Genomic DNA, 21,598 nt, shown 5'->3' with positions numbered 1-21,598 from the left:
TGTCAGTACTATTGCATGCGGCTTACAAATTAGATTGTCTTAATCTGATTTCCAGTAAAGCGTCTCTTCCGTCATTTAAACAGCTGAACCAAAACGTTGACTGCCGCACTCTTTGTAGGACATGGCGCACATTTGGACGCAAGCGATGAAGAGCGGCACAGTGCAAGTTTTTGTGACTCATGACTATAAATGCAACAGCGCAAACTGAGGCACAGGGCTCGTGACCACAGTGGCAGCTTAAGCCTTTGCCGCGCTGTGTACCAGCCCCAACCGACACCCCCGGGATAACAAGGCCGCCCAGCAGTGTTAGTGACGTCACACTAAGCGGCCCATAGCCGACGCAACAGTCCTCGGACACCTCCGTATAGAGGCGCCTGATGCTAACGATCTTCTGTCCGTCATACAGAAAGGAGCGAACTATAATTCGAACCAAAGACCAAATTATATATATTCTTGTAAACAGCATAAAGGTTCATAACGAAATACCGATTACATATACGGGCAGGAATAGGTTCTAGAACTCCTCTGAAAAGTGTATCTTCAGTACCAGAATGAACATCAAATTGTCAGGTTTTCTAAATAGAAAAGCACTTTGTTAGTAACAGACAGCAATAATGAGACTTGCAGTTGGTGATTTCTACGTGGAAAAGGAAATAAGCTGTAGGGAGATTGAAAATAGTAAGTAAAGAGAGCCTCAGCCTTTTGCTCACATTCTTACATGTAATGCACTTGGTTGTTTTTATTTCCTTACCTTTCATAACATTTTTAATATTGTTTCAGGAAGTGTATCTTCAATAGCAGAGTGAACTTCAAATTGTCAGGCTTTTCTTAAAGGAAAGAGCAGTCCCTTAGTGTCACAGTGCAAGACAGAATCTTATGTTCAGTGATGTCTATGTTAAAAGGACAATATTTGATATCTATCTTTTGTTTCCATTCTTTATTACTGGGGATACACTTGTAAAAATTCTTGAAAAGAGCTGTCACCATGAACATATGAGTAAATTCACACTAGTCATGTGTTTTATGAGATAAAGCGAACTCTTGTTACCTTATTGTAAATTTGGAAGTTGTGAGGGTTTTGCTATGCATGACAGTGTTTAAGATAGTTTACTTTCAGTGTAATAGCTTGAAAATGTTAAGTCCTGCTGTCAGTTGGCATTTGTCACCACCTGTATGCGAGTTTTAAAGCTAAATAGTGTTCTGACAATTATAAAATAGTGGCAAAGTTTCTCAATCGATTAAACTTATTCCTGTCCGTATATGTAATCGGTATTTCGTTATGAACCTTTATGCTGTTTACAAGTATATATATATAATTTGGTCTTTGGTTCGAATTATAGTTCGCTCCTTTCTGTATGACGGACAGAAGATAGTTAGCATCAGGCGCGTCTGTACGGAGGTGTCCGTGTACTGCTGCGTCGGCTATGGGCCGCTTAGTGTGACGTCACTAACACTGCTGGGCGGCCTTGTTATGCCGGGGTGTCGCCCAACTAACTGCGCATGCGTCACCCAGCTGATGGGCGGCATACATGCCACGTGCGACAATGGCAACTGCCTCCCAATGTGCGCGTACACTGTGTCACAATGTATTTCCTTTGCTCTGCTGCCCTGTCCTTCGGCCTACTGTGCAGGAATGGTTGTTGTACCTCCAGGCACGGCACACAGCGTAATGAGCGAGGCTTCCTGGGGGCTGGCAGTCACAGGGCTTCAGGCGAGCGTTTCAGCTGTGGCCGCCGACTGCCACAAGGCAGTCGCCGTGTTTAGAACAGGTCCGGATTGAAGTCAGCAGTATCAACTGTGATAGCGCCTATTGTACCGAATAACACGCAAGGAAAGTGGCTGTGGTGACGTACAGATCTATAGCGTAACCCGATTTCTAGACTGTTTAAAGGATGTAATTTGGTTGTTCAATCGCATTTAAAACGATCGTTTCAAAAACTTTTGAGGTGTTTTCAAAGTCCCGATTTCCGAGCTGGTTGTTAAACAGGCACTATTATGGGGCCGAAAGGTCAAACTTTTACGTCATACACAGACGTGATATTCCGATAGGTTCTGCTAACATCTGTCGCCGCCACGTTTTAACTCGTAATTTTTAAGGCATATGATAATTTTTAATATTTATATCAGGATATGTACTTCATTTCGGTACCCTATATATGATTGCAACATGTTAATGTCGTAATCGGCACCGGCTGTAATTAAGTGTTGTCCATATAAACAGTTGAGGTTCCTGGAAATGCGGATTTACCTGTCAAGTTCTCTCCAATCATCGATATTGACTACCACACAAACGCCCCAAAGGTTTGGAAACGTGCTAGGGTAAATAAACGTTTTTTAAATGGGTTACAATGCAGTGACAAAAAATTTAGACAAAGGTTATTCATCACATATAACAGGCCGCATACGTAATAATGGTTGTTCCACTGCCAGGCCAGGCTCTGCTATGGCCTCGCGGCAACTTCCAACCACTGTGTTTACTAACCATGAATAGACAAGACACCATTCGTGTAAACGCACCTATAGGAAAACAATTTGTCCAGACTAGCAAAATCTGCCTCATACCGGACTTTCACATCCGTAAATGATAATACGTTTCTGTAAGTTTTACTGCGTGTAAACATAACATCACTGCAATTAATCCCAAAACAACGTTTAACGTTAAATTTCCGTCGTGCCAAAACTTTTTTGTAATTCATATGTTTAAGTTTCTATATATATTCAAGCGATGTTAGTATGAAGATTTGAACTGACTGACCGCGGAAACAAAGTTGGCACTCGGGCGGTGGTTGATAGGAGCGTCTGTAAATTGTGAAATTAGTTTGCGGTCGCTCCCGTCAACCAACGTGCCCAGTGTCAACTTGTTTGCGCGGACTGTACAAACCACTGAGAGGGCACCACAACCAGACAACTTGATCTGTTTCTAATATCTGCTTATAGATCTAGGAGATCGAATACATTTAACTACAGATAAAGTAGGAACGGGAATAATTAAGTAGGGCTATGACAAAGAAATCCCAAATTAATGTTTTCAAAATATACATACATGTTGAATACCCCCTCTTAAAACAGTACTCCTGTGATACCTGCACTAGTGGCCTATAAAGGAGAACAACTAATCGTTTTGTTAGTGCCCTGAAATAATTAATTGTTCATTATTTTCTGGAAGATCAGTGAAATATTTGCAGGCCCACAATTTCCTCTTCAATGCCATCAGAAGTGTCCCAACATGTTTCATGAACAGCTTATACTTCCTCAGCACATCATTCCTTCAGTTCACCAGTAAAAGGCTGTCTTCTTATTTTACCTACTTCAATCTTATATTTTCACATATAGGAATTCATGCAGAACAATTTCTGTTATTTTCTTTAAAAAAATTCACATCCTAAAATTGTTCATTACAGATTACACTATAGACAGAAATGAGTTTGCTGCAACATTCAGAATCCATTTCACCATTTGTGAATAGAAAACCAGTTGCAGCACAGCACAACCCCCTCCCATGTGAAATTCGGATATTATACAACCACAGAGTCCTTTTTTCAAAACAATTCTGCAATATGGTGTAATTACACCTTAAGATACAACTGAAGAAAGATTACTGTGTTGTTGTGCTGATAAGGTAGATACAAATAGCTAATTTAGATAAGGTGGGGGTCATCAACTGTGTAAAAATAAATAAATTCCACCAACAAGCAAAGTAGTTAAATCCTGGAAACTTGAACCACGATTGCCTGACAGGCACTTACATTTTTTCCTGTAAAAATATAATACAATATACTAAATGGTATATGTTTTATTAATATTTAGACTGCTAATTGCACAATATTTTCAACAAATTGTTTGCAAAGGAAGTACAGTACTTAGTGCCACACTCCTGTGCTAGAATTCCATTGTGTCAAATGAGTCCTGGTGAACTGTTTCCAGAATCACCCTACATTAACTAACAAATTCTTTACGAGTATGTTTCACATTACAGTGAATAATTATAACGACAACTAACTGCTCATATGGCCACATCGTATCTTTTACAGGCAGGCACCAATCTGTAAGCTCAGCTGCTAGTGACAAGTTACTTTTAAGGGACTCAATTATTTAACTCTGACGAACACTCAAATGTTAATCACATACACATTAAAGCAGTTAGATAATGATACAACTGGAAATTGGCAATGGTCTTTTCAATCAACGCACCCCAAAATTTGCTGTGAGAGTTCAGCAACTCTTAGAATACCTAATCTGGGTGGGCATTTCAACCTCAATCATCTCAAGAAACTGAGTGTCTTCCGTTCTACAACTCTTCTGATCTTGCCTTATTTTAATTCAAAGGAGCTGCACTACACTATGTGTATCTACTGCAATTTGGTATTTATTTCTAATGTTCTTCATATCACCATTACACACATTAACCAACAGTACCAACTATCAGCAGCTCTGTATTATCCTTAACATGAATTTGTCTCCAATTATTTTGTTTTATTATTTCCAGAGCATCACGTGTAAAAGAAACACACACACACACACACACACACACACACACACACACACACACACACACACGACAGCATTTGCATTGCACATTAACAATGACTTATGTTTTCTGGAAACATTAAACAGGAGAATATTGTTATGCCTTTTGCAGGAGACTACACAGTCCACTGGCCAATAACAAAAAGTACAAGAATTCATGACTAACGCAAGACAATGATGGGTCAGCACTTACCCTAATGCGGTGAAATTCCGTACTTGCCAATAAACTAAAGTACAAAAAATTATCCTAGCTTTCAGAACTATAGTCTCTTTCTCAGGGAGTACAATGAGATTGTTTGGGGAAAATTACCAAGGAGATCAGGTCACCCAAGCACCAGGATGACACACATCCACCTGTTGCAAGGCTAAGCAAGATTAAACTTTGTAAGTATATTACTCATGATGCTATTGTTCATGCCACCAACAGTCACTTAAAAACTTGCAGCAAGTGACAGCCACTTGAATGAATGAAGTTATTTTCTGGATGTTGCCAGTTCTGAGCTGGACATTCTGATTTTATTTTATTTTTCAATGATGCTAAAGCATTTATGAACTTTGCAGTTATCTGCAAAACACACACACACACACACACACACACACACGTACGCATGCGTACACCAGTACCACAGTAATTTGACATCTCTTACACATCATGTTATACAACAGAAATTAGTTACAACAGTTTGGTGAATTGTTTTCTGCTGGGGAATTAAAGTTTTTCTGTTTGGAATTTATGAACTTACTTACGCATCTTCTGAGTGAGGCATTCATACCTTAAATTCAACACAGGAAACAAAATACTTTACAGCTGTCACATCCACTTCATTGGACCCAGAATTCCCCAGCAAGAAAGTAAAAGTAATAGGCTGCTTTATCTGGTAAGCTTTATGAACGATTCATATTTCAAATCTCTGAAGTTTTTTCTTCAGCAAAGCATTTTTAACATAAGTGACATTCTCCTCATGAAAGAGCGTTTTTAACTTTTTTCATTTACAATAGTTCAAATGCTTTGCGCAGTATTTGGTGGTTATATTGTTTTACATTTTGAAAGTTATCTACCCAGAGCTTTGACCTCTCCCTAATTTGTAGTGCGAGGACTCTGACCCCACACAATTTACAGTAATAATTTTATGCAAAGTATGTGCGATTCAAAAGAGTTCGAACATGGCCAAGAAGTGTTTTGGCATTTGCTTTCAGTAGGTATTCAACAGATGACATCCATGTCATAATAAACCTTCTAATACTTGTTATTCACATAAAATGTACCATACTCATTCTTCTCATACACGTGTTATGCTACTTACAAGGGAACCTCCCCATCGCACCCCCCTCAGATTTAGATATAAGTTGGCACACTGGATAGGCCTTGAAAAACTGAACACAGATCAATTGAGGAAACAGGAAGAAGTTGTGTGGAACTATGAAAAAATAAGCAAAATATACAAACTGAGTAGTCGATGCGTAAGATAGGCAACATCAAAGCTAACGTGAGCTCAGGAGCGCCGCGGTCCCGTGGTTAGCGTGACCAGCTGCGGAACGAGAGGTCCTTGGTTCAAGCCTTCCCTCCAATGAAAAGTTTAATATCTTTATTTTCGCAAAGTTATGATCTGTCCGTTCGTTCATTGACGTCTCTGTTCACTGTAATAAGTTTAGTGTCTGCATTTTGCGACCGCACCGGTAAACCGTGCGATTAGTAGACTAAAGGACGTGCCTCTTCAATGGGAACCGAAAACATTTGATTGCAAGGTCATAGGTCAACCAATTCCTCCACAGGAAAAAGCGTCTGATATATTCTATATTACACTGGTGACGGCATGTGCGTCACATGACAGGAATATGTTGTCGATCCACCTAACTTGTACACTTGGCGAATGGGTAAAAAGATTCTTCTACCTTGCCCAATTTAGGTTTTCTTGTGGATATGATAATCACTCCCAAAAAAAGTGATGAAAACATAAGAGTTTGTCACATAAACTGCAACAAATGAATGCAACAGTTTCACAGTCGCACAGTTTTCCCTGTGTTCTGTCAAAACATATGTTTCTAACGTTCTCAAATTTTTCCGTGTGTAGACCGTCAAATCCTGCATATGTCCAAGCAAATCTGAACATGTTCTGGAATTTTGGACAGCGAAGTTGATTGTGTGTGAGTGCCTGAACTTTGATAATTGTCAGAAAAAAAAACTTTTCACTCGAGGGAAGACTTGAACCAATGACCTTTCGTTCCGCAGCTGCTCACGCTAACCACGGGACCACGGCGCTCTTGAGTTCACATTAGCTTTCATGTTGCCTATCTAGCACATGGATTACTCAGTTTGTATATTTTGCTTATTTTTTCGTAGTTCCACACAACTTCTTCCTGTTTTCTCGATTGATCTGTGTTCAGTTTTTCAAGGCCTATACACTGTGCCAACTTATAACAAAATCTGAAGGGGATGGTATGGGGAGGTTCCCTTGTTAGTATTCCTGTAACTGCCAATTCTGCACTACCAACTGTGCACTTAATGTCTTCATGATTTTGGTTTAAGAACATTCCTTAATTGGATGTACTTTGATAGTAGTATGAGCTCATTTAAACTGGGCCTCTATATTTTGACTGTTAAAAAATGAAATATCAGCTCCTTATTAACACACATTCAATGCATTTCTATTGCCCTTAAACCAATGCAGACCAAAAATTGTGACTACACAGGATGTCACGTTATCAATTAGAATGAAATATGTCTACTTTAAAATCTGTATGAACAGAAATCAACATATCAAGTTGATAACGTGTAATGTACAACATGTACCAATGTAGGAAAAATAAAATTTCATTGAGATCAGTGCTACCTCCATCGGGGCAAAATGCTACAAAAATGTGTATCAGATAATTTGTAGCCTATAACTTTACAATTCCATCAGAAATAAAATCTAGTTTTCTTAACAGAAAGTGTTTCGACGATAGAGTGTGAGATATTCATTCACTTCTTGATTTGGCTCAGTCCAAATTCACAACCAATACTTAGTAAAACAAGAATATGTCAAGATATTCTGATCTTCCTGATAACACTACTGTAATTCACAATAAGGGCTTATGCAACAACTCCCTAACAACAACAACAAAAATATTCTATGATACTTGTGTGTTTGGTTATAAAATGACTTAATTTTGCTACAGCAGCGAACTTACCTGGTGTTAGAAGTGGGAGACCAATAATGCCAAATCTGAAAAATAACTTACCACTCCATTCTATATGTGTAAAATAATAATTTAATACATTTGTAACAAATATTCACACTGGAATAAAATTCTCGGTACCGAAAGACGGTGTGAGCCAGCACTTTTAAAACTATCAGCCAACTGATAAAAAAAAAAAGAGTCCTATTACTTCTTCTTCAACACTCTCCCTTGTTTAAAGCATGATCGGGGGTGACATCTCGATTTTAAACATTGTTGAAACACACAACACAAAGATCGCTATAACAATGTCCAATCTCACCATGACCTCAGAACAGCACAACAAAATAGTAAATTCAACAAGTTAAAAACCTATCAAAAACAACAACAGACACACTTTTGTACAGATTGGCACTGAGTGCCCACAAAAATCTATGTTATCAGACAACCTTTTTCTACGTACATCCTACTGGTGGTTTTTACAAAAAATACCCGTTTAATGTTATATGCAGTGTTTGAGGAAAGATGAACTGTTTTTAATGCTGCTTTTCAATGTAACTTCACGTTGAGAGATCTGAAATACATAAATACTGAAATTTTCTTTTGGTTTTTCTTTCACAGGCATTATGTAGAATTGCTTCTGTATTTAGAACAAATTAGATTTGTGTGATAACATATCAGTCCTAGTTTGTTGTGCTACTGCAAAAATAATGCCCAGAAAGACAAATTTTCCTTGGGAAATCAATTTTGGAGGCTACTGAACTTTATCCATTGTGACTGTGAGCAGACAGATCTCTGTTCCAAATACTACAATACTAAACATCAAAGGCAACAGTTTACTCCCTACAATAAATGGAGTACATACTTCACAAAATAGATCTCTTACTGCCATCTGAAAATGTGTAATAGATCTGTATAAAACTTTTTATGTATTATGTTTCATCCTAATTTTGTCGCACCGTTATTATTCTGAGGATGAATCAATAACATGTTATGATTAGAGTTCGCAACCATTGTGTGCAAGAATTCTTCAAGCAAATTTGCTAATGTCCGTCGTTTAAAACGCAATGATTCATGGATCACTTCCCGCATCAGTTTCATTTTCACATTTAAGTCACCTTTCATAGTTTTTAGGTGGTTAAACAGGGGACCAAAATCTGTAACAGAAGTCATAAAGAGTAAAAATGTAAGTCCTTTATATATTATGCTTTATGTTATTATAGGAGGCAAGAAGCCACTCAAATATTAATGTAACTATCATACTTACTTTTTCCTGGCCTACGCACTTCTTTGTACGCCAGAGTCCGCACTTTCATATTATGTCTCTTTATTTCAGCCAGTTCCTTCTTGCTCAATTCAGAATATGCAATACTTTTTTGTCCTCTGACTGATGGTTCTGGCCCTATAGTACCAACATGATTGCTACCTATCTGATTAGCACTGCTGAAGTTTTGATCTCTCATATCTGTATCTCCAAATGTCAAGTGATTTGTAAATGATGGGCTAGAAGGGGGAGATTGTCGCCTACTCAATGGAAACTGTTCTGATAAATGGTTTGTCAATGGCACAAGAACAGGAGGAGGTAAAGTTTCCTGCATAGGAGGTGAAACGCATCGTGGTCCCAAGTGTGGTGGTCCCCCATTTTCACCTACAAAATGAAAAATGTTTTTAATTTATAACACATAATTCAACATAACATTTGTAACTTCTGACCAACTAAGACTTACTTTGCACTTATTGAAACACTTGTCTGCTTTATCATGCACTTCACAATTTACTAGCTGTAAAATCATGAACAGTGATGCATTTCTGCACTCTGCAGTTATTTAGTATCTGGCATTTACTAACAAGATACATGGTACTACTACATATGTGAAGGAAAACAGACCTTTGCCCATCTGCATGCCTAGGAGCTTGTTTTGCAACTACAGCAACCAGGAGAGAGAGAGAAATTTCTTATAACTAAATATCAACAACACAGTTACACAGCTCAACTTACCGATGTCACCATTCACCATAACCAACTTTGGTGGCCCCGATGCACCAATATCCTGACTGGAGAGATTAGAGTCATCATTTTCAGAGTCAGATATCACAGATGATGGGCGGTCTGGGAGAGGTAACATGGGTGTTAAAACGGGTGGTAAAGGATCTGCTGCAAACCCCGGAGTTGACCAAACATGTGCTGGAGAAGATGGCGGGCTACGAGAAGGAGACAGTGATGGCAATGGTGAAGATGGTCTGCGTACAACCACATCTTTTGGTATCGGACCAGGTTTCCTTTTACTGGGAGGTCTAGGTGATCCAGGGTCAATACCAGAATGAGAAGCAGTTCTTTTTGTACCACTCCGGTGAGATCCACTTGCACCATGTCCTCCACTGCCACTTCCAACAAGGTCTATGTCAGCTTCATCCACCATCATTCTCTGCATTACAAATATTTAAAAATTATTAATTTTCAATTTATCATCTAATTATGTTCTTACAAACATACTGTAAATTATTTGTTTTCAGAAATACAGGATGACTTCTCACTAGTTCATCAATCAACAATTAAAGATTAGACTTAAGGAGCAAAAACAAAATTTCTAATTACCTACAACTAGATAAAGCTCTTCTAACTAGAGTAACACATGAGACTAAAGAAAATATTTCCTTAGGAAGCAGAAGCTGTGCAAAACAGATTTTGGTATTTATTACAAATAAGATATTTTTGCCTAAGCTACTAATGGAAAGAAATGTTCACACAATGCCTTTTTGCACCACCATACTTTCTACCTCAGCTTTTGGTTAAACTAAGTAAAATCCATACATTATTAGCACCACTGTAACTCAATACACGAATATAAACAATGCTGTAAAGTATCTGGAAATGTTAACTGTAAAAGAAAGCAATATCTGAAGAAGGACATTGTTCCACCAGGCTGTATATTAAGTTCTTTATTCTACACTACAGGGTTTCAGATACAGCCTACTTTTAAGTGCACCTATAGCAACAGATGTGGATACATCGTCCTTGCCTCATCAAAAAATTGTGTGCCATGCATGTACAAAACAAGGTTGTCAACATTCATTCATCACCTGACAGTTACGATTTACTGCACAATCACACTTACGTGTCAGTTAAATGAGCAAGTGTGTATAAGTGTGATGTATAGCAAAGCATTTCTCAATGGCAACCATTGATGACCATGTTATGCATACATACACATGGCATGCAACTTTTTGATGAGGAGAGAAGGTTGTATTCACAGCTGTTGCTATAAGTGTGCTCAACGATGGGGCATGCCCAAAACCGGCAAGGCAGAATACTGTAATTTACTATACAGCCTGGCCTTTCAAATTTACTGAGGCTGTGGTGACCACTAACTTGACAATAATCAAGTAGTATCTCCGTCCCAGGTAGGTACAAAACGCAAGGTGTTTTATTACAGTATCTTCAAGTCATAAAGAGTCAAACATTACCTTGTCAATCTTGAAGGGATTACCAAACATATGCTGTCGAACAGGTGTTGATTCAATTTCTCTCAACTGTGGTTGCATACGTTTCAAATACTCCTGATAGTTTCCCATCTGGCCGACAGGCATGCTATGGAGGTAATCTAGAAGGTGCAGGAGAAATAGGTTGTTAACTGATATGGGGGTTATACAGCTGAGTAAAATACAGCTTACATACCTACTTACCATCATCCACAAGCTTTGTCTGTGCAGGGGAAGACTGAAGGAAATTAGCTCTCATACGAACCACTTGTTCCAGCAAACAGTGGCGAGGCACATCGAAAGGGTTTCGATAACTTTGGCGTCCTTTTTGATTCTTTCCCCTCGCCAAACCAACAACAAAACCACCAAATTCATTTAGTTGCTCCCGTAATGATGTAAATTTATCTGTGGAATAGCGATATAAATGAATTATGTCAGTAGATTCAGAAGCAACTACTTACAACCTAACCAACCAAAAGTAGAAGGCAATAAGGACATGAATTTGTTGATCTGGAATGATTAGTCAAATTTTTCAAAATAATACAGTTGATACATGACTCAAATCCTCTCTGCTCAATAGTTTAGCTTCAACCACTTAAAAAGTACTAATTTTTACATCAACACAATAAAAAACCCAGAAGCACCATTCCACACAAGCACCTCATTTCAATTTAAGAATGCTTTCATACAAGAAACAAATTATTTAATTAGATAAAAAATCTAGTCACCAAGTGGCTGTAGGAAACACGCATAGAAGACAGTTGTAACTGGAAAGCTTTTGGAGCCAGTGGCTGCTCCTCCAGCCAGAAGGGTTGAAGGGGATGGAAAAGGGGTGAAGGAAAAGGACTGGAGAGGTCCAGGAAAAGGGGTAGATCTTGCGAAGTCACCCAGAATGGCAGGTCAGGGGAGACTTACTGTACAGGATGAGAAGGAAAGCTCCAAAAGCTTGCCAATTGCAACCGTGTTATGTATGTATTCCGCTGCAACATCATGAATGTATGTTTTATCTCCTGGTTTCCCACCTCCGGAAAGGCAACTCACTCACCCTTCACAACCTTTCCAGCAAACCTCGACCTCCTCTCATTGCACACAGACCCAGTCTCTCCCATCTACTCAATCTCCCACTTCCAGCTCCACTCCCTCCAAAACCTCAAAATTCCAATCAACAAAATCTGGAACCACAACACCCTAATTCAGTAGTTAACCTTTCCTCCAAACATCTCTCCCAATCTGAAACCTCTGTCCTACCCAAAGGTCTCACCTTCAGCCCCACTCCCAGATTCAACCAAATAGCCCTTGTCAAAGATTTACTGTCCTACACTCGTACTCTCTGCTGGAAATATCACTTTGCCATGAAGAAAAATGATCCTAATCCTACTCCTAATGATCCAAATCCCCAAGACACTATCCAAATTGAACCCTATCTGGAACAGTTCCGTCCTCTGTCACAGTGGGACCCACCTCCTCTTCGTCAAAATCACCCTCTCCAAACCTTCCAGGAATTTCTGACTTCCAGCCTTGCCTCTCAATCCTCCTTAAAAAACCTTAATCCTACTTCCAACATCACCACTGCTGAAACCCAGGCTATCCGTGATCTGAAGGCTGACCGATCCATCGTCATTCTTCCGGCGGACAAGGGTTCCACGACAGTGGTACTTGATAGTCGGGAGTACGTGGCTGAGGGACTGCATCAGCTCTCGGACAACACCACATACAAAGTTTGCCAAGGTAATCCCATTCGTGATGTCCAGGCGGAGCTTCAAGGAATCCTCAGAACCTTAGGCTCCATACAAAACCTTTCACCTGACTCCATCAATCTCCTGACCCCACCGACACCCCGCACCCCTACCTTCTTCCTAAAATTCACAAACCCAATCATCCCGGCCGCCCCATTGCAGCTGGTTACCAAGCCCCCACAGAACGTATCTCTGCCTACGTAGATCAACACCTTCAACCCATTACATGCAGTCTCCCATCCTTCATCAAAGACACCAACCACTTTCTTGAACGCCTGGAATCCTTGCCCAATCTGTTACCCCTGGAAACCATCCTTGTACCATTGATGCCACTTCCTTATACACAAATATTCCGCACGTCCAGGGCCTCGCTGCGATGGAGCACTTCCTTTCACGCCGATCACCTGCCACCCTACCTAAAACCTCTTTCCTCATTACCTTAGCCAGCTTCATCCTGACCCACAACTTCTTCACTTTTGAAGGCCAGACATACCAACAATTAAAGGGAACTGCCATGGGTACGAGGATGGCCCCCTCGTACGCCAACCTATTCATGGGTCGCTTAGAGGAAGCCTTCTTGGTTACCCAGGCCTGCCAACCCAAAGTTTGGTACAGATTTATTGATGACATTTTCATGATCTGGACTCACAGTGAAGAAGAACTCCAGAATTTCCTCTCCAACCTCAACTCCTTTGGTTCCATCAGATTCACCTGGTCCTACTCTAAATCCCATGCCACTTTCCTTGATGTTGACCTCCACCTGTCCAATGGCCAGCTTCACACGTCCGTCCACATCAAACCCACCAACAAGCAACAGTACCTCCATTATGACAGCTGCCACCCATTCCACATCAAACGGTTCCTTCCCTACAGCCTAGGTCTTCGTGGCAAATGAATCTGCTCCAGTCTGGAATCCCTGAACCATTACACCAACAATCTGAAAACAGCTTTCACGTCCCGCAACTACCCTCCCGACCTGGTACAGAAGCAAATAACCAGAGCCACTTCCCCCTTAGGGGGGAAAAAGGACGGGTATTCACTCACGCACACACACATATCCATCCACACATATACAGACACAAGCAGACATATACAGAGGCCCAAACTCTTTGCCTCTGTATATGTCTGCTTGTGTCTGTATATGTGTCGATGGGTGTGCGCACACACACACACACACACACACACACACACACACACACACACACACACACCCATCGACACATATACAGACGCAAGCAGACATATATAGAGGCAAAGAGTTTGGGCCTCTGTATATGTCTGCTTGTGTCTGTATATGTGTGGATGGATATGTGTGTGTGCGTGAGTGAATACCCGTCCTTTTTCCCCCCTAAGGTAAGTCTTTCCGCTCCCGGGATTGGAATGACTCCTTACCCTCTCCCTTAAAACCCAAATCCTTTCATCTTTCCCTCTCCTTCCCTCTTTCCTGACGAGGCAACCGTTGGTTGCGAAAGCTAGAATTTTGTGTGTATGTTTGTGTGTCTATCGACGTGCCAGCGCTTTCATTGGGTAAGTCAAATCATCTTTGTTTTTAGATATATTTTTCCTTCGTGGAATGTTTCCTTCTATTATAACCATATATATATATATATTTAAAAAGAAAGATGATGAGACTTACCCAACAAAAGTGCTGGCAGGTCGACAGACACACAAACAAACACAAACATACACACAAAATCCAAGCTTTCGCAACCAACGGTTGCCTCGTCAGGAAAGAGGGAAGGAGAAGGAAAGACAAAAGGATTGGGTTTTAAGGGAGAGGGTAAGGAGTCATTCCAATCCCGGGAGCGGAAAGACTTACCTTAGGGGGAAAAAAGGACAGGTTTACACTCGCACACACACACATATCCATCCACACATACACAGACACAAGCAGACATTTGTAAAGGCAAAGAGTTTGGGTTTCCCTCTATTATATATATATATATAATAGAGGGAAACATTCCACGCTGGAAAAATATATTTAAAAGAAAGATGATGAGACTTACCCAACAAAAGAATAATATATATATATAGTTATAATAGACGGAAACATTCCATGTAGGAAAAATATACCTAAAAACAAAGATGATGTGACTTACCAAATGAAAGTGCTGGCAGGTCGACAGACACACAAACGAACATGTGTCTGTATATGTGTGTATGGATATGTGTGTGTGCGTGAGTGAATACCCGCCCTTTTTTCCCCCTAAGGTAAGTCTTTCCGCTCCCGGGACTGGAATGACTCCTTACCTTCTCCCTTAAAACCCACATCCTTTCATCTTTCCCTCTCCTTCCCTCTTTCCTGATGAAGCAACAGTTTGTTGCGAAAGCTTGAATTTTGTTGTATGTTTGTGTTCGTTTGTCACATCATCTTTGTTTTTAGGTGTGTGTGTGTGTGTGTGTATATATATATATATATATATATATATATATATATATATATATATATATATATATATAAAAACAAAGATGGCCTTCGGCTGTGTGCTGAGAAGGACTATTTTTATTATTTACTGTGGCCCTAGAAAGAGCCAATTTTTTTTTAAGAAACACTACTTTCAATGATTATATAAAGTACAATCACCAACAATGCGACAATCTTCCAAAGAGGAGGGACCACTTGCCTTCACCCATAAATGGATGCTACAGTCAGAATTTATCTTACGACGTGTACGACAGGACAAGGACAAACTCCCGTGAGGAACAAGGTAGGAACCCTAATTAGCTATGATAATCTCAGAAACAGGTATAGTCCAATAAGCTAAGATTTCTCTACTTTCAAAAGATTCCAGCCCTGCTCTACCTGCATTATTACAGGCAACGAAAGCTACAGTTAGCCATCCGTTACCCAAACTAGAGGTAGAAGCTATTTTCATTATAGAAAAATTAAACCTCGCCCCACAGAACAAAGTAGGTCCATGAAGGAGAACAAATTGAGCTGTTTTAGAAACTCCTCTTATTTAGTTTCTTTTACCCTTCCCAGAAGATGTCGAAGCACCAAGGGTGCCGTCCACATTGACAAGTGATTTGTAAATCAGCATTCGCCGCCGCCGCCGAAAGCAATATATAATTGCCACCAGATAGTTCTGTAGCATGTTAGAAATATTTTCTCCAATTTTCACAATTAAATCGAACTACACTCCTGGAAATTGAAATAAGAACACCGTGAATTCATTATCCCAGGAAGGGGAAACTTTATTGACACATTCCTGGGGTCAGATACATCACATGATCACACTGACAGAACCACAGGCACATAGACACAGGCAACAGAGCATGCACAATGTCGGCACTAGTACAGTGTATATCCACCTTTCGCAGCAATGCAGGCTGCTATTCTCCCATGGAGACGATCGTAGAGATGCTGGATGTAGTCCTGTGGAACGGCTTGCCATGCCATTTCCACCTGGCGTCTCAGTTGGACCAGCGTTCGTGCTGGACGTGCAGACCGCGTGAGACGACGCTTCATCCAGTCCCAAACATGCTCAATGGGGGACAGATCCGGAGATCTTGCTGGCCAGGGTAGTTGACTTACACCTTCTAGAGCACGTTGGGTGGCACGGGATACATGCGGACGTGCATTGTCCTGTTGGAACAGCAAGTTCCCTTGCCGGTCTAGGAATGGTAGAATGATGGGTTCGATGACGGTTTGGATGTACCGTGCACTATTCAGTGTCCCCTCGACAATCACCAGTGGTGTACGGCCAGTGTAGGAGATCGCTCCCCACACCATGATGCCGGGTGTTGGCCCTGTGTGCCTCGGTCGTATGCAGTCCTGATTGTGGCGCTCACCTGCACGGCGCCAAACACGCATACAACCATCACTGGCACCAAGGCAGAAGCGACTCTCATTGCTGAAGACGACACGTCTCCATTCGTCCCTCCATTCACGCCTGTCGCGACACCACTGGAGGCGGGCTGCACGATGTTGGGGCGTGAGCGGAAGACGGCCTAACGGTGTGCGGGACCGTAGCCCAGCTTCATGGAGACGGTTGCGAATGGTCCTCGCCGATACCCCAGGAGCAACAGTGTCCCTAATTTGCTGGGAAGTGGCGGTGCGGTCCCCTACGGCACTGCGTAGGATCCTACGGTCTTGGCGTGCATCCGTGCGTCGCTGCGGTCCGGTCCCAGGTTGACGGGCACGTGCACCTTCCGCCGACCACTGGCGACAACATCGATGTACTGTGGAGACCTCACGCCCCACGTGTTGAGCAATTCGGCGGTACGTCCACCCGGCCTCCCGCATGCCCACTATACGCCCTCGCTCAAAGTCCGTCAACTGCACATACGGTTCACGTCCACACTGTCGCGGCATGCTACCAGTGTTAAAGACTGCGATGGAGCTCCGTATGCCACGGCAAACTGGCTGACACTGACGGCGGCGGTGCACAAATGCTGCGCAGCTAGCGCCATTCGACGGCCAACACCGCGGTTCCTGGTGTGTCCGCTGTGCCGTGCGTGTGATCATTGCTTGTACAGCCCTCTCGCAGTGTCCGGAGCAAGTATGGTGGGTCTGACACACCGGTGTCAATGTGTTCTTTTTTCCATTTCCAGGAGTGTACAAATGATAAAAAGCTGTCTTTTTTTCAATCACTGCACAACACCATGTCCACTTTTCTAGACAACACTCTTCTTGTTTGCGATGTTTTATTACTCCCTGCTGTCATAAAAGCATTGGAAGAGTATAGAATGCTGTGGACCTGTTAATGTCGTGTTATCTTTGCCTTCTGCTAGCTATATTTGGCAGCTGTTATTGTCTGTGGTGCAGGATTATAAACATTTCAGTTCTGCTGTTAGTGTGAGAATTATGTGTTCAAGCTTTTTTGTACGATTTGAAATGCCAAGATATAGTGGTAAAGTGTTTACGAAAGTGAATAAAGCTCACCATTTACATGTGAACACACAGTTTCAACAAATGAGTCAACATAATTCAGCGGAAGATAACTGCGAAGCTAAGACGACGAGCAGTTCACAGAAGAAACTTTGACTGGTGTAGAGTTTCAGTCGACAACAGACAAAGTGAATAGTGATTTTAGGATAATTGATTTAGAGATTATGTGCTCTATTATTAGAAATTTGTGTGCATGTGGTAACTGAGGCAATAAATCTTTATAAGATTATATGACAGCAATGACAGATATGGTATTGTGTGTAATATGCACTTGTTTTGTGACAGCTGTCAAACTGACATTCAATTCAAAACATCATCTGCTAAGAATTGGGTGTATGAAGCCAACATGTAATTCTGTTATGGGAAAGTTGGTGTTGGAAGGGAAGGTAGCAATTTGTTTTGTGCAATAATGAATATGCCATCTCTGTCTGCCTTGTACTCAACACTGAACAATCCTCTTCTGAACACCTTGGAAACAGAATGCAATAGCAGTCTGTCAGCAGCAATGAAAGAGGCAGTTTAATTTTACAAAGACATTGAGACAGAAGTAAATGGCTCCTTGCCTTCTACACATCTGTGTATTTCACGTGATAGCACGTGGATGAAAAGGGCCACACCTCCGTACACAGTGTTTCATCAGTTGTAAGTGTTGACACACGATAAGTTTTGGATTTGCAGGTGATGTCCCAATATTGTTCTATTTGTGAAAAGAGGAAGACGTTACACAATACAGAAAAAGAGAGGCAATGGCAAATAAAACACCAAATAATTTGCAGCAAGAATGAAATTAATATTTCATTGGAGCGAAATGAGGCGTGGAGTCAGATATGTGAAATATCTTGGTGACAGAGATTCTCATGCTTTCAAATCTGTTGTAGAAAACAAGCCATATGGAAATGGATGGAACATTGAAAATATTCAGAAGAGGATGGGCGGAAGACTTCTGAAACTGAAATGAGAACAAAAAGGTGTAAAACTCAAAGATAGAAAGCACTGGGTGAGCCACAACACCTGACTGACAAAGAGATCCACAATTTGCAAATATATTATGGCAATGCAATAAAGCCAAACACTCTAGATTTGAGGCAATGCAGAAGGCTGCATGGGCAATAATTTTTCACTAGTTGTCAACTGATGAGGAGCCAGTACATGAATTGTGCGATATTTCCTGGTGCAAATAAAAGCAGACAAAAGCAGAAAACAAAACCTACTCACATAAATCGTCTTCCTGAAGCAGTCTTAAATACCATAAAGCTAACATTCCGGTTTCTAGCTTATTCAGATTTGTTAAAGAAATGTACCCATGGTGGAACACAAAACCCGAATGAGAGCTTTAACAGTCTCATTTCGAAGAGATGCCCAAAAACAAAATTTAGCTTACCTACTGTTGTAAAAATTGCCACATATGATTCATGTCCAGTGTTTAATGATGGTAACATTGGAAGAATAAGGACCCTTGCTGGACTAGGATTTGTGGCAGGTTGCTTCACTGAGAAGTTATTGAAGAAGACAGATACGGCGCATCTTGCATGTTCTGAACTGTGAAGAATATGGCCAAAAGGGCATGCCAGGAACATCAGATAAAACGGAAACAGGTACACGAAGAGCAAGAAGACCAAAGGTATGGTTATGGTCAACATTAAGGTATAAACCCTTATAAAATCTTCACGGTAAATAACAGCAGAACATTTGCAGGATAAAGATTTATTGAAATGATTGACCACGATTTCGATATATCTAAATATACCTTCATCAGAATCAAAAATACACCTGAACAGGGAGACACCTTCATTAGCAAAAAACTTAGCAACATAACTGAGATAAAAGAAAAAAAAGCACACTTACAGCTTTAAGAACGGTGAAAATCAGAACAGTATTACAAGCACAAAAACTTTTAGTCACTTAGTAAATTCACATCCTGCAGTGGAGGTGCTTAAAAGAATCGTGCCAAAGGCATCATTAGTAGTTAAAATTAAAATATCACCTCCATCAGTACAGCATATTTATGAAGATATAGTCGATGAGAACATGGCATACTATCAGTACTTAGCCTGTGCACTAGTGTGAAGAGGGTGTGGAAGCACTAGGGCAGACAGTTTCTATGAGGAGGGCACTTGCGGTATGCGTAAGACACTCACGCACATTAAAACCCGGGATACGTACTCATGCGTGTCAAAATTTTAAAGGTTATGCTACTTCAAACCCTCTGTCTTAATAAATAAAACATATCGGAATCATTTAAAACACCTGCATACAATAGAAAATATGAACACCAATTTGCCTGTGTCCTAGTGTCAAGCAGGTGAAGCTTGCACTAAGGAACATATCCAATGAGAGAGGGCATTAGTATTATGCGTGAGAATCTTGTGCAAATTAAAGTCTAGGATACATACTAGCGAAAACGAACAAAATGTTGAAGTAAATCGAAACGATCTGTCATCATGAATAAAAAACATAATAGAATCACTTAAACCACACAAACAAATCAAAAACTGCGAACAACAATCATCAAAAATACGTAAAATCCCAACAAGACTGGAAAGGAGCATCTCACCAGCATCAACAGACAAGAAAATTAGCTTTTAGTCAGCCACACTATATTACGTTAAGAGCCATGGTGCTTCCGCACCCTCTTCACACTAGTTCACAGGCTAAGTACTGATAGTACGTAGTATGCGTGTTCGCATTTACCATCTCTTCATAAATATGCTGTACTGATGGAGGTGATATTTTAATTTTAACTATTGACAACACCTTTGGTACGATTGTTTTAAGCACCTCCATTGCAGGATGTGAATTTGGTTAAGTGACTAAAAGTTTTTTTGCTTGTAATACTTCGGTAATTTTCATGGTACTTAAAGCTATAAGTGTTTTGTTTTTTCTTGTATCTCAGTTATGTTGCTGACCTTTTTGCTAATGAAGGTATCTCCCTGTTCAGGAGTATTTTCGCTTCTGATGAAGGTATATTTAGATATACTGAAACTGTGGTCAAGGATTTTAATAAATCTTTATCCTACAACTGTTTGACTGTTATCATTTACCGTGAAGATTTTCAACAGTTGCTGCTTCCGCCATGTTCAAATTTTTGACTTATAAAATCTCTTATGTGCATTTCCTGGAACTTTCATTCTTCAGTGTATAAGGAACATTTTCCTCTGAACCACTGGAGACAGGAAAATGAAATTTTCTGCAGGCTTTGTTCATAGTATAACACAACTTCCTGTGTTACAAATTTTTTCTACGTGTATTCTGTTAAAATTATCTACTTTTCTGTGAAACTGAAATTGTTTTGTTTCATACACATAATTTTTTAAAATAAATTGTTAAGAGCTCTAAAACTGATATTAAAAAATTTGTTGCATATGTTTGCTTAGCTGATTACTAAGAACTACCTACCAAAATATGAAAGTTGTAAGTAAAGTAATTTTTGTGAAAATGTTCCTTCTGTGATAGCATGTGTTGCAAAAATTTTCCAATTTTTTTGAGGAAAAATTTGAGAAAATTCCAGAATGTACTCCAAAACATAATTATCTCAAATGCAAAATTTTGTTCTATTATCTTTCAAACATCAAAAACCATGTTAGGTTATGTAAACACATCCATTTTCTCCTATGTCCCTCCAACACCCACAGAGCCATTTTACACATTCCTTGTCCCCAATATCTCGCTTCCATAGTAGATTTGGTGAACCCAGTGCAATTATGCAACATAACTTTTAAAATAATTCGGCTGCATGGGAAAAATTTGATGACTTTTCAATTATCAATGAGTATTTACTAATAAACTTGCTTGTAAATGACTGCTT

At 40.3% G+C, this 21,598-nt stretch overlaps 1 protein-coding gene across 1 annotated transcript in view; it reads right to left on the bottom strand.

Moving 5' to 3' along the window:
- Positions 1-7,402: 7,402 nt before the first annotated feature.
- LOC126191066 (integrator complex subunit 6-B-like) overlaps positions 7,403-21,598 on the bottom strand; it is a 36,130-nt gene continuing 21,934 nt past the window's right edge. The window contains exons 11-15 of the mRNA XM_049931789.1: positions 11,371-11,571; positions 11,152-11,288; positions 9,686-10,112; positions 8,954-9,334; positions 7,403-8,843 (exon numbers count right to left, since the gene is read on the bottom strand). Of these exons, the coding sequence (XP_049787746.1) occupies positions 8,626-8,843; positions 8,954-9,334; positions 9,686-10,112; positions 11,152-11,288; positions 11,371-11,571 (1,364 nt within the window). The 3' untranslated portion in view covers positions 7,403-8,625. The remainder of the gene's footprint in view (positions 8,844-8,953; positions 9,335-9,685; positions 10,113-11,151; positions 11,289-11,370; positions 11,572-21,598) is intronic.

The sequence above is a fragment of the Schistocerca cancellata genome, chromosome 1 (assembly GCF_023864275.1).
Source record: "Schistocerca cancellata isolate TAMUIC-IGC-003103 chromosome 1, iqSchCanc2.1, whole genome shotgun sequence".
NCBI classification, from domain to species: domain Eukaryota; kingdom Metazoa; phylum Arthropoda; class Insecta; order Orthoptera; family Acrididae; genus Schistocerca; species Schistocerca cancellata.
Note: the sequence above shows the minus strand (reverse complement) of the source record. Positions and strands in the feature narration are given on the sequence as shown.